Source organism: Eleginops maclovinus, chromosome 13 (assembly GCF_036324505.1).
Source record: "Eleginops maclovinus isolate JMC-PN-2008 ecotype Puerto Natales chromosome 13, JC_Emac_rtc_rv5, whole genome shotgun sequence".
Taxonomy (NCBI): domain Eukaryota; kingdom Metazoa; phylum Chordata; class Actinopteri; order Perciformes; family Eleginopidae; genus Eleginops; species Eleginops maclovinus.
In genome coordinates, this window is record NC_086361.1 from 18,470,238 (window position 1) to 18,483,647 (window position 13,410).

Sequence of the window (13,410 nt, forward strand, 5' to 3'; positions counted from 1 at the left end):
AATTCATTCCATCTACCACTTTTTTAAAAGGTCTGCTTGAACGTTTTGCAAAAAAAAAATCCCAAAAAACAGGTGTTTCATAATGTTTAAAATGTCTCCCTTACAAACAGAAATGTGGGCGTTTCTTTTAGGCTTGCATGTGAACCCCAGCCTCTGGGCTAGGCTGGCTAGCACAATGCACAAAACTGGTCATAAACAGGCAAGAGGTGGTCACTAAATGTGGTAACAACCCCAAATAAGATGCATAGTACGAAAGCACTGTGTATAAAGAAATAATATTGGCTTGTCCAACATGTCTTCAAGGGAAAAAGCTTCATGAGGTATAAGGTCTTAGTTTAAAAGCCAAACTAAATGAATAAATATAGTAAATTATAGCAGCTTTTTAGACTTTTTATGCTTGGAAAATCTCCGCTGTATTAACACTCTATGCTCCCGTCTTCAAGCCCATGCCAAGATAACCCCGCTGAACACATCTGAAGCACCCTGTAAACTTTTCGGACATTATTTTCACTGTATAGAGGACTGACATGTCCCTGACTTCTGATATTCTCTCTTCCAGTCAGGTGTTTCCACATGGCCTGCCTGAGGAGTTCACCCTGATCTTCACCCTGGCGTTAAAGAGGGCTGCCCTGAGAGACACCATCTACCTTCTCCAGATCTCTGATCAGCAGGGATACCCACAGGTGCACCCCCCCCCCCACCACCACTACCACCTCTGTTTCCTCATATTCCATTGGCCTCTTCCTCCAGCTCTCACCATTAATTTTGTCTACTCATTCCTCCTGTCTCTCATCGCTCTTTTGCATAGTCATCCACTTTCCCCTTCGATTTCTTCTCTCTCTCGTGACACCTTTTCAATTCTCTCTCCCTTTCATTCCCTGCGTCTTTTGTCCTCTCTTTATTCTTCATCCGAGTCCCCTCTTTCTCGCTCCCCCGTCCCTCCGTCGCTCCTCCCTCCATCATCTTTTGCTCTACTCATTCATTCACCTTCATTGTTATTCACATGTGTTCCATGATGAAGCACTGGAGTCCCTCAGAGTCCCTATAATCACCGAGAGTCTGAGGCCAGATTTAAATACTCAATGTGTATGATGGATGAAGGCCAGGTCTCCTCATTAGGAGTGATTGATTGGCTGTACTGAATGCGTGTGTAATTAATATGTCTTCCCTTTTACTTCATCTCTGTAACTGTGTTCTACAGCTTTGCTAGCAGGTCGCAGCTTTTAATTATCACCCTTTTATGGGAGCTACATCTTAAGATAGAGTTCAGTTCTATTATGCATTGTCCTATTGTTTGGTGTTTAATTAGCGCTGCTGTCAAAACCCAGTTCTCTGTAGACCTCAACGGCCCCGATGGCACCCTGTCCCTGCGCTCCAGGGGGGTAGACCCAGCAGCTGACCAGGTGAGCTGCGTCTTCACCGGGGAGGGAGTAGAGGCCCTGATGGATTTCAGCTGGCACAAGGTGGCCCTCAGCGTGCAACGAGGAGCTGCTTCCCTCCACGTGGATTGCAACTCCATTGAGACCAAACCCATAGAGCCCCGCGGAGTCCTCCCCACTGATGGACACACTCTGCTGGGCATTCGGGCTTCAGATGCTGGGCCTGCGCAGGTACGACTCTTTGGAAAAATAAATAGTTTAAAATGCAAGGAGATTTTGTGTGAGCTTCTGGTAAAATATTCCGTGCATGTCTGCCCTATCTTTGCTATTGAAGAGCTTTTGAACAAGATTAAGCTACAATGTAAATGTCATCTAAACTTGCTTTTTGGAATTGGGTGACCTTTAGTCCCTCTCTGTTCGAAGATTAAATGGTTACTTGTCTGTTTCAGAAGGGTTTTGAATGAACCAAATTCCCTCATTGGGACCTCTGCCATAGAGCATGCTGGGGCAGTGCTTTGTTGCATAATGTAATCCAGTTTACCCTTGGCATTAAGAATTGAACAAACCAGGCTTTTTCTATACCTCCCTGTTTCCAGCAGGAAGGACAGAGTGAAATATTTCTAGTAAACCATCCTCCCATTAAAGCTGTTGAATTCTTTGTCTATGTGCATTTTAAGACCATAGGCTATCGCCCTGAGGTGCCTTTTGTTTAGAGGCAATCTCTTTCACTACTAATTAAAAAAAATGAGCATACTACCTGAGAATGGAACCGTAGTGAGCTTAGACTATTAACGCTGAATTGATTCAGTAATCCAGGCACTTAGTTTGATGATCATTTAACCGGCCTAGTTAGAAAACAGGCAAGGTATTTTGTTAGCGCTGGGATGAAGTGTTAAACCTACCCCCACATGCAAAGACTTTTAGACAAAGTGCTTTCCTAATACTTTATATAAACGAGAAATTAATTGGCTCTCAGCCTTGTTTACTACCTAATTTAAACTTTATTTACATTATGAGGCAAACAAAACAGAGGACTTATGGAGGGTTAAATGGATGCTAAATATACGTGTTTTCTGCCTCTCTTCCCTAGATGGACATTCAGCAGGTGATGCTGTATTGTGACCCCTTCCTCGCCCTGCAGGAGGCCTGCTGTGAGATCCCTGGAGCACGGGTGAGACATGCAACCCTAACTCATGATCAAGGATTAACAGACGCAATGAATTTGTGTGGAGCAGAGAGTATTCAATGTGCTCTCTTTCCTGCATGGACCCAGAATGGTAAAAATTGTACAGTTAATTGAAAACTTCACTTTTTTAAAGAAGCCATTTGGGGACATCATTTGCTTTTTGGCAACAATTTAGATGAGGTAGGTGGATTAAAGCTCTTATGTCCCAGATTTTAGATTCTACTCTTGAATAGTCAAAATCAAGATGAAAGCCAGTTAATCTGATGTTTCTCAACAAGGCTCTTACACATCTTATGCCGTTTCAAACACACCCATTATCAACCACCTTATCAGTAAGAAATATTTTCCTGTGGCTTTAAAATTATTTCTTTATAGGTTTCAGGCTTACACAAATCTTACCTTCAGGCAACAGGCTCCTGACACTCTGTTTGTATACACCTCAGTGAAGCCTAATGTATTTATGATCTATTCTCTCTTTGCAACAGTTGCTGCAAAAAAGAGTGAGTTTTTTAAATGAATCATAAACAATCCTATCATAAACTCTGCATTTGCTCTGGAGGTTTATTCTTTCTAATCAGCAACACTTTGTCATCATAATGCTTTAGGCCCAAATTTTTCCTATTACTCATTTTAGGTGGGCACAAAGAAAAATGAACTTTTTGAAATGTATCGAGAGCCCATTTCTATTTACGACTATTTTTAAATTAGGTTTCTACCAAACGCCTGTCTTTTGTTTGTTAATAATATATTCTCTGAGGGTTTGTTTTACTTAAAGTATTAGGTAACACATTGACTGGGGCTTAGAGTAATTCCATTGTGTGCAATTATGTCACATCAACTGCCAATATGTTTGTACTCCAAAGGTGTGACCAAAGCCTAATTAAAAGTATCACCTGCTCTGTCCTCGACCCACAGATAGAATCGGAAGATGAAAGATAGAATCGGAGGATGAAACCCTCTTTATTTGTCACATACATGCACACAGCAGAGCACACACAGTGAAATTAGTCCTCTGCATTTAACCCATCCTAGTAGTAGGAGCAGTGGGCAGCTATCGTGGAGCGCCCGGGGAGCAGGGATTGGAGGTGTCCGATGCCTTGCTCAAGGGCACCACAGCAGGGCCCAGGAGGTGAACTGGGACATCTCCAAGTAGCAGTCCACTTTCCATATTTCAAGTCTGTTCGGGGACTTGAACCGGCGACCCTACGATTCCCAGTCCAAGCCCCTACTGACTGAGCCACTGCTGGACCCAAGCCAGATATATGATGTTCTACTTTTTTAGATGTATTTTCTTTATATTTCTCTTTATTTTCCCTATCCCATTCCCATTTTCTTTTGATGTGTATTTTTGTGCAGTTATTTTTTGCAGGCTTCAGAGAAATAGAAAAGTGATTCATTGGACCATAATACAATAGCATTTTTCTGTTAGACAGACAAAAACAGAGCAAGTGATTGTTCGGGTATGGAAAGAAAAGCAAACAGCCAGTTCTTGGGGTTTATTTTTAAGCTGAAGGTATTTTTATGCTCAGCCAACTTTTTTTCAGAATTCTCCAGGGTGACTGTGCTTGCGTGTTTGTGTGCATGCGTTTGTGTCTTTTTTATTACCAAATGAATTTTTCAGAGAGGTACAAAAAGGGTGAGAAGTTCCCAAAGAAGTTTGAAACTGAGTCCTATGGTAGAAGGAATGAATGCTGAAGAATTTTTGATTAGATGGTTTATAGAAGAAAATATTTTCCCTTTTGCTCAAGGCATGTGTGCTGCAGGGCTTCCTGCAAGCTGTGTTTAAGTTTGAAAATTAAAAATTGAAGAGCATGGATGCACATATTAAGCCTCTCAGCCGCATGCTCACACACCCATGAAGTTAATAGCGTCTTGTAACATAATGGCAAGAGATAAAACTGCTGGGTTTTAATTGCATTGAATTCATGGCCTTGCTGCTACAATGCGTACATCATAACATGGTACACACGTGTGAAATGTTTTTCTCTTTTACATATATGTTGGGTTCTGTTCAACATACAGTATGTGTGTTCTATTCAGATGTGATCATTATGAATTGTACATGTGTTTAGATTTAAACATGCATTTTAAATAGTTTTTGGATAATATTTCCCGTTTTCCTATACTGTAAGTGTGGTTCCTTCAGCAGTAACTGTTTTGTTTTTTGGTTTTGTTTTTCAAATTAAGTTTTACAGGGCTTTATTTCTTGTAATATATATTCTATAATGCTGTGAAAACATCCTTTGCCAACAAATGTATGGATTTAAGTTTGTCGCCTAAAACTAAAAGTTACATGACTACATTGAACACATCATGATAACGTTATAAATTACGTTTGCCAAACACAGACTTTTACGTAACAGAGCTTAAATGCACCATGGAAACTCAGTACACCAGATGCTAACAGCTAATGTTAGCTGGCTTTCCTGACGATTTTAACACAGATTTGTTGTTTCACAATGAACTATTACCAGTGTAAAAATAGGGTGTGCTCCGTTGACGCATCAATAGCGAGTTTACTGAGTCCCAAACACATTTTCAATCCTCCCTGGGAAAGTGGGAACCAGTTACTTTCCAATCCAAACGCTGTTAAAACAGCCAAATAGCACCCATGGTAACTGCAGAAATACAATTAGCACAACAATGCTAGTTCCCAAATGTGCCCAATTGTACTCTTGAGTTTGCGTGGATGATCCTGTTCTTACCTAAGGATAAATTGCCCAAAATAATAAATGAGAATAGGACACTTCAGAGTCGTTGTGAGAAGTGCATGAGTGGGTTTTAATATCAAATGTCCTCCTTATGAACAGTTTGAAAATGAGGTTCAGTTATCTTGTTCATGGTCTTAACATATGTTTACTGTTTGTTGGCAGTGCCCACCAGAAACTCCAAAGAGTCGCCGTGCTGCTGAAAATGACCTGTTGGAAAACACTTTTAACCAGGTAAATGCACACAAAGAAACACATTTGAACGATGCAAATCATATGTGGTCACACAACAACTCATAAAAGTATAAACACAGTTACACTAGACAGTCTGTGTTTTGCTCTCTCGCCTGCCATCATTTATCTCGCTCTCCTCTGCTTTCAGTAGCTTTCGTACTGTTTTAATCTGTGTATTATGATGTTTATTATTTTATTGTTCCATGCCTATTTATAACATCTTCCTCACAGATGTGCAACGCAGCCCAGACAAATTTCTGTCCTCATTTCCTATTTTCTTTAGTGGTGCCATCTCTTTTTTTTTCTTCTTTCTTTTGCCCTATTTCTCAACGTGCTCATACATGCACTGACTAACAGGAGTTTCTATTTTTGTTAGCTCCACACCGTAAATGATCAATGTAAGCCAAGATTCCAGTGTGCAGGCCAGATGTCCCTGAGCCATAAAGCCATTTTTATTAAGCTAAGTCTCACTGAGTGACATTCCAAATACTTAACTTTGAGCATGTGGAATGTTCTGTATGCAGCAAAAGTGACGTACATAATTGCCAATGACTAAGGAGGGTAAACCGGGGTCAGCGGTTGAATTTCCATTTCTGATTACAAAGTCTGTCAAATCTGCCCTAAACGGATGCTACTTAAGTCAGTGAAAGTTGTGTCTTGAGACTAATTTATACAACCTAATTAGCATATTTCCCCCAAATGGCTGACTTCTTTAAAGAAATGTTCTTGCATATTCCGTCTAACTCTTTATGCAAGTAACATGATGCTCATTCTGAGTGAAATATTAAAGCTAAGACTCAAACAATCCCGTCAAACTCTTCATATATGCCACATCTGGTTTCTGGGGGATCTCCACTAGAATTTTAAATCCACTTATTTTGGTTTGAACAAGGTTTCCTGTTCAACATTAGTTTAGTAAGATAGTCATAACTCCCCCCTCAAGCTGATCAAAGAGCATAATGGGATTCATTTACTTATTGGACACATAGCAAACTGCATGTTCTGGTGATGTCAAACAATAACCTTTTCGTTTACTAGTCGAGTCAGGTTTGTTGGAGAGTTGTGTATACCATTGCTCATGTGCTCGTGTGGGTCACAGCACTAACCTCCTTGCTGAGGTATGACACATCTCACCCACACTGTTTCTTACCTTCCAGGATTGTAAACCTACTTTTTTTTCTTGCTTTCAGCCCAGCTTCTAGCTAAAAGGTCATCTGCTCCTCAGAGGACCCACAGGCTTCTTGGTGTCTTTTATCCCTGTTCTCAGTGTGTTTCTACTTGAGTTTTTATGTTGAGGTCTTGTTGTTTTTCCCTCTTCTAACTTGCTGCCTGGAACAAATTGTTTCCGTTCAGCTTTCCAGTCCTTCCTCCATGTTCCTTCTTTTTCTCCTTGTCTGATTTGTGAGTCTGTGCACAGCAGGGTCCATCTTTTCATTGCCTTTGGGCTCTTGGATAAAGTGCTTCTCTCTGCTCATCTGCTTCCATCTCTTTAATTCACTGAGAATAAAGGGAACCTGTTAATGTCCCGTGTGTGAAACCAAGATGGTCTTTGTTTCTCCTCTGTTTGTTGTGTATCTGATGCAATTAAATGTAATCAAAACAAGGTTTACAGGGGTGCACCACACATGCAACAGGAAGTTCACAGCTTGCGTATGTGAAATATGTCATATTATGTTGATAATATATAGACTTTCAAGTGCAACTCCTGCCATTCCTGGAAACCTCTTCAAGATATTACTACCATTAGCTGCACGCCATGTGCTAGTGACTTGGACTATACAAGGTGCTAAAAGGTTTTGAGATTCAACAAGTAAATTGATTTCTTCAAACAATTTAGGGAAGAATTAGGGCTGAAAGAATAAGTAGGTTACAGTGCTGCCAAAAGGATGAAAACCAGACAAAATAATATTTCTGTGAATGCTCATCAAAGGTATTGGATTCAGCGGAAGTGAATAGGGGTTTTGGCAGTGGAACTGTCAACACTAGTGACTAAACTTGGAAAGAAACCATTTTGGATCAATGTGATGCCAACAATGCCAGTTATATTGAGGTCATGTTCCTCATGATGTGAAAAATGAAAGGTCTGACATTTTCTATCTTCCCATTTTCCCCTCTTTTCTATCCAATAGGATATTTTTGCAAGAAAGGATCTGGCAGAGAAAGTAAGCCTCACTCACACACACTTCATTTTTACAGTATTGAATTTCTAATGAGACAACCTCGACCAAGGCAGTTGCCCCAAAGCAAGCCTCAAGCTGCTACAGTCCAAACTAGGCACGTTCATTTGAATTAGTGACTCCAAAAGTCTAGGAAGCGTGTGAAATTCAAATAGGAAGTACACACTTGTAGGCGTGTTGTACATAAGGGATTGATAAAAGCATAAGTCTATCTCCATTTCCTCCTTCCCCCCCTCACATATACACAGCTGATTTACACCTCATTATACGCCGGGTCTCAGTCGGGGAGTTGCTGCTGCCTATTCATTTTGTCATTCACCTACAATAGGCATGTTCTGTTCACAAATAGTACATAAAACTCTAGATGCTTCATTATGTTGCTTCTGTGTGTGTACTAATGTGGCTGGCCACCTCCCTTGACTTCCTCAATGTAGATTATTACCAGGGTTGGAGCGCACAGCTTGCTTCACCGCTGGGGGCGAACACATGCAAAGTGACTTTTATTCTGTTCTGTGGATTTAATTTGGTCATATTACACAGGTGGCTGGATTTTCCAGGGTAAAAATAGGCAAATTACCCATAGGATTGCATTGATACTAAAACCTGATATAATGCCCTGCGACACAACTGCCGATAAAGATGTCGAGAAAAGGCTTTTTTATTAATGGGATTATGCTAATAACTGGTCTGAATAACGGGTAGAGTTGGCTTTTCCTGCAAAGCTCACTCAGAAACCAATTATTATTCCGGTGTTCATGGCATGCTGCTTCAGCTATTCCTCTTTAGCTTGTTACCGCTACATCAATTGCTTCCTGGTCTGGTTTTATATTCTCATGAATGTGCTAGGTGTGGCCCCTTGTTCTGTCAAGTCCTGGCAGCTAGAGAGACGATGCCAAACAATTATCCTATTGGGATGTTTAAGACCAAAAAAACATGGCTTACTGACAGGATGATGGTGCCAAAATATCCTTTGAGATGTTTAATCTAATCAACGAGCAAAGTGTTGGCATGCATGATGTAACAGGATCCTGTGTATTGGGAAGCTGACTTTTAAAAAAGTCAGTGTATTTATTTGGATGTTAAATACTTAAATAAGGCACTCTACCAGGATGCCAGTTATACTGAGTTTTGCACTTGAACCCCACTTATCAATAATATAGATAACCAATGGATAAAATGGCTATGTGAAACATTAAAATAATTGCTTGTGATGACGAACAGAAGTTCCCCTAGACTTTACAGAGCGCACATAATAGAGCGTTTAGCAGCTAAATGTGGATTGTTACCCATTCTCTAGAGTCTATGAATTGTGCTGCCTACATAATATGTTAATATTCATAAAGACAACCAATTAATTTGAAACTTTCACTTAGTGACATAAGTTTAAAAAAGTGTGGGAAAAAAAGCACTCAAATGCTGATAAAAAAATCTACATTTTATTCATGTAGCCTTCCATCACAAAACACAAATTCCCCTCATAAGAAAGGAAACAGATAAGAGATGCATATGAAGAGGGGTTAATCTCCTGGAGGACAGAGATCTACATCCAAAACATCTGGAAAGAGGGGAGAGAGGGAGAGGGGTCCCAGGATAACAGATGGTACTCAACAGATAAGCCCGAATAAAAAAAGGGAGGACTAGGGGGAGAAAATACAGAGAAAATGGGGAGACTTGTGGACAACAAACGGACAAAAGGTGAGAGAGATGCTTTGAGATAACCACTGCATATTTTACTGTAGAAGTAGAAAAAACTGATGGACGTACCAATTCAACATACTGTTCCGGTCTGTTAGTTGTAAAGGCGTCAATGTGGGCTGAGTCACTTTAGTGCCATTTTTATAATGCACAGAGAAAGTACGCTGCCCTTTTACAGCAATTCCAATGTTCCATTTCGAATCAGAATGTACAGTAAACAATACAATCAATGTTATAAACAAAACTATAAGAGTACTTCACTAAGCCCACAGCCAGACAGGAGCTGGGAAAGAGTGACTCGTCACCGCAGCCGGCCGAGCCAGCCATTGATAGATCTGTAGCTTGTAGGAGGGAGGGTGGAGGGAGGGGAGGGGATTGACGAGGGAGAATTACACATTGTCTCCGCTCTGTTACTAGCCCCCTTCGTCGTCCGAGCAAGCTTGTAGTCACTGCTTCAATCTATGCAAACTTCCTGGTGTGTGAAAGCATGACTCCCAGAAACAGCGGGTAGAGGATTTGGCTTTAATTACTCGCTTCCGCAAAAAAATGCCTCAGTTATTTATAATGCCTATCCCTTTTTTGGGTATGTGTGCCCTCCTGTGAGAAGCAGCTGGTCTCCTCTATCCTGTGCTGTGGGAATTAGACATTCCTATTGATCTCCATCTCCCAAGAGAGCTGTGTGTGTGTCTGTGTGTCTGTGTGTCTGTGTGTCTGTGTAGGACTGTATTTTCTGTGTGTGTGTGTGTGTGTGTGTGTGTGTGTGTGTGTGTGTGTGTGTGTGTGTGTGTGTGTGTGTGTGTGTGTGTGTGTGTGTGTGTGTGTGTGTGTGTGTGTGTGTGTGTGTGTGTGTGTGTGTGTGTGTGTGTGTGTGTGTGTGCCCACTTGTCCACCTCCCATCCTTTTTAACTGCACTGTAGCAACACAGGGCTTCAACACAGTTTAGTTTTGTGTAACAGTGCCACCACCTGGCAGATACAGAAACTACAGCCTATTTTATTACACAAACTTCCTTTTAATTCTGTACATTATATAGAGTATACTACTAAGCGTCTCTCTGTCCGTCTGTAGTCTGAACAGGGAAGAGTATGTAAGAATCCCTGATCTTTTCTTTCTATTAGATCGTGTATAAAGTATACTGTGTGTGTGTGTTTTGCAGGTAGCTTCTGTGCTGAAAGGAGAAAAAGGCGACCGGGTGAGTGTTAAAGACAAAGATGTACAAAATGCAAACAGACACACCAATACATGTGTGTAGTCAGACAAATATCAGGGGAATGTGTGATGTCATTACATGCTCAAACATGCCTAGCACTGAACCATACACACACACACACACACACACACACACACACACACACACACTTTGATGCTGCCGTGGTCTAAAATCACGCTGGCTATGGACCAATCCACCACTGAGCTGATATGCATTCTTTAGTCGTTGGCTGATTCTTACTCTCACCCGCACGCAATCATTCTTCTTTTCATCCTCCATCTCCATCTTAGGGTGACGGCTGTTCTGGCTCCCATTCAGGTCCAGTAAGTATTATTTTTTTCCACTGCGTCTCTTGTTTAACAGGAAAAAAATGGTCTTGTTGTTTGGCATCCGTCACTGTTTGAACCTGAGAATTGGCGAAAAAGTGTTGTGAGATGATACATGCCAACCAAGTGTCTCTAACCTCAGTGCACAGAAGGACCCAAGGGCCAGAAGGGAGAGAAAGGCGAGCTGGTGAGTGCCAATCCTCTGCCACAGGTTACAGCACCACAGCACACTGCCTCCCCACCTCGCCAACCATTCAGCTATTTAGCTTGATCCTTGCCCAAAAATCCTCCTTTTCAAGCATCCAGTCCCAGTATTAATAATAGAGTGGGAATGCGTGTGTGCTCTGCATGTTTGTTTAACCATTGTGTGTGCACGCTTTAGTATTTACTGCGTATAAGTATACATTTGACGCAACTGATTTGTGTCGACTGAAAAAACTCAAATAAATATTTTACAGTATGTCAACAAATTTAACACATTAGGTTAGTTGAAAGCAAGTATAATATTTGTTATTTCAACTTAATATTATTGCTTTCAATGAACTTTGTTGACATAATATGTTTAATTAAAGTCAACGTTGCAGTTTTTCAGTGAGTATGCATCTGTAAGTATCTGCATGCTTGTTTTTTTTCAGTTGTGTGTGTGTGGAGCATATGTGTCCTGCTGAGAGTCCATACGGAATGCAGGCTGGTCACTGTTGTTTGCTATGCTCCAGTGGTGTGTGTGTGATGTCTCTTTAGAGCCAGGTCATTGATCTGGGTCTCGTCTCCATTCCTCCTCTCCACAGGCACTGCCCGCCAACTGGGGCGAAGCAACAGGGTACAAGGTGAAAGGTTTTTAAGAAACATTCAGTGATGAATAATAAAGATATGACCTTTTCATGTTCATCTAGATCATTTCCATGCCCTTATTATTTCAACTTGTGTCTCTGTTCTTCTTTTTCCCCTACTTGGTGTAGGGAGCGAAAGGTCAGAAGGGAGAATTCGGTGTTCAGGGACTCACGGGCACACCAGGGAGGGATGTAGGTGTATTTTTAATTGTGTATTATTTCTGTGTTATGCTCTCTTTTACTTTGTTTTACAGAGTTTCCATAATGAGAAACACTAAGGGTGTTAAATTTGCTTCAAGGTTAATTCAAACGGTTGTGTTGAAATATGTATTTTCATCACAAATGCTTTAATGAGCATCCTCACTAATACACCCACACATGCACTTAACACAGCCACTTTTATCAAGCTAAGAGAGGATATTCAGCAAACTTATACGGTGTTAAGACTCCCATTGATATCTGTTCCCCCCCATCCCCTCTCCCATGGCGTTAAGTCGGCCTGTAATGCCTGCTAGATTAGGCTAGAGCAACAAAGCTTGCACAATCAATGCTGCCTCATTGACTGTGCCGTTCGTCTCACACACAGGCAGGAGCCTATTCAGTACGACTTAAACCTTTTAATCTCCCCTGTTCAGCGCGGTGATCCTGTAGACGCATGAAAAGTTTTTGAGGAGCAAATTACAACGTGTGTGTGCTCAGAGATATTCCCCTCGGTTTCCGGCATCAAGAGACACTCACGTTTAGCCGTTCAGCAGGCTAAGTGCTGGCCGTGGACGGACGGATTTGGTTGGAGGGGAGATGTTTTTCTTAAGCCCTCCATCTGTCTGACATTATTAATATGAATGTGCTTGTTGGTGTGACTTGAATCAGGCAGCCTGAAAATATTGCTTATGCACCGCTGACGATAATACATCACACACAATCACCCTCTGTCTATTTCCAATTGGAAAATGTCAAACAAATGAGGGGAATCAACAAGTGTTTATATAATGTTTATTTATGAAGACGTTTTGGCGAAAGATTCCTGCAGAGCTTGCTTAATGATTCTGGGCCGACACTGATGATGTCTCTTACCGTACCGATGCTTTTTCTCTAACCTCTCTGTATGTCACCTTCTCCCAGGGTCGGGCAGGGTCCGTCTGTGTCGTCGGCCCCAAGGGACAGAAGGTCTGTCTGCATTCCTTCCGGGAGCTCTACCTGTCAGTCAAATACTTTCAGTTCGGATTGGGTGTTAATAAAGCTGTGTTGAACTTGTTTTCCCAGGGTACCCCAGGTTTGGTGGGTCCTGAGGGGTTAGCTGGAGAGCCAGGGAGAACCGGACATCCAGGCTCACCAGGAGTTGGAAAGCCAGGCCCACCAGTAAGTGTGTTTTTCTAACAATTCAAGAAATTAACTAATTCTATGTGCTCTTATTGGAAGGTGTAATTCTAATATCATTACACTTAGAGATGGATTCAGTTGGACCAGTACTTTTTTTTAAAGATGATGCTCTAAAAAGTGCAGGGCAGGACTTGGCACTACTCCTTCTTAAGTGCAGCCTTCATTATCCTTGATAGTAGCATAAAGCATCTTAAAAATGGCTTTTGAAAAGATTTATGCACTTTATTTTTCTGTTTCAGGGCCCTGGTGGTGCAAAGGGAGACACGGTAGGTTTTGGCACATGAC

At 41.4% G+C, this 13,410-nt stretch overlaps 1 protein-coding gene across 1 annotated transcript in view; it reads left to right on the forward strand.

Moving 5' to 3' along the window:
• The window catches only part of col16a1 (collagen, type XVI, alpha 1), a 60,228-nt gene that overhangs the window by 20,292 nt on the left and 26,526 nt on the right, over positions 1 to 13,410 (forward strand). Inside the window, 13 exon segments of the mRNA XM_063899410.1 lie at positions 560 to 683; positions 1,329 to 1,610; positions 2,470 to 2,550; positions 5,439 to 5,507; positions 7,637 to 7,669; positions 10,536 to 10,571; positions 10,880 to 10,912; positions 11,058 to 11,102; positions 11,704 to 11,742; positions 11,875 to 11,937; positions 12,868 to 12,912; positions 13,009 to 13,104; positions 13,365 to 13,391. Of these exon segments, the coding sequence (XP_063755480.1) occupies positions 560 to 683; positions 1,329 to 1,610; positions 2,470 to 2,550; positions 5,439 to 5,507; positions 7,637 to 7,669; positions 10,536 to 10,571; positions 10,880 to 10,912; positions 11,058 to 11,102; positions 11,704 to 11,742; positions 11,875 to 11,937; positions 12,868 to 12,912; positions 13,009 to 13,104; positions 13,365 to 13,391 (973 nt within the window).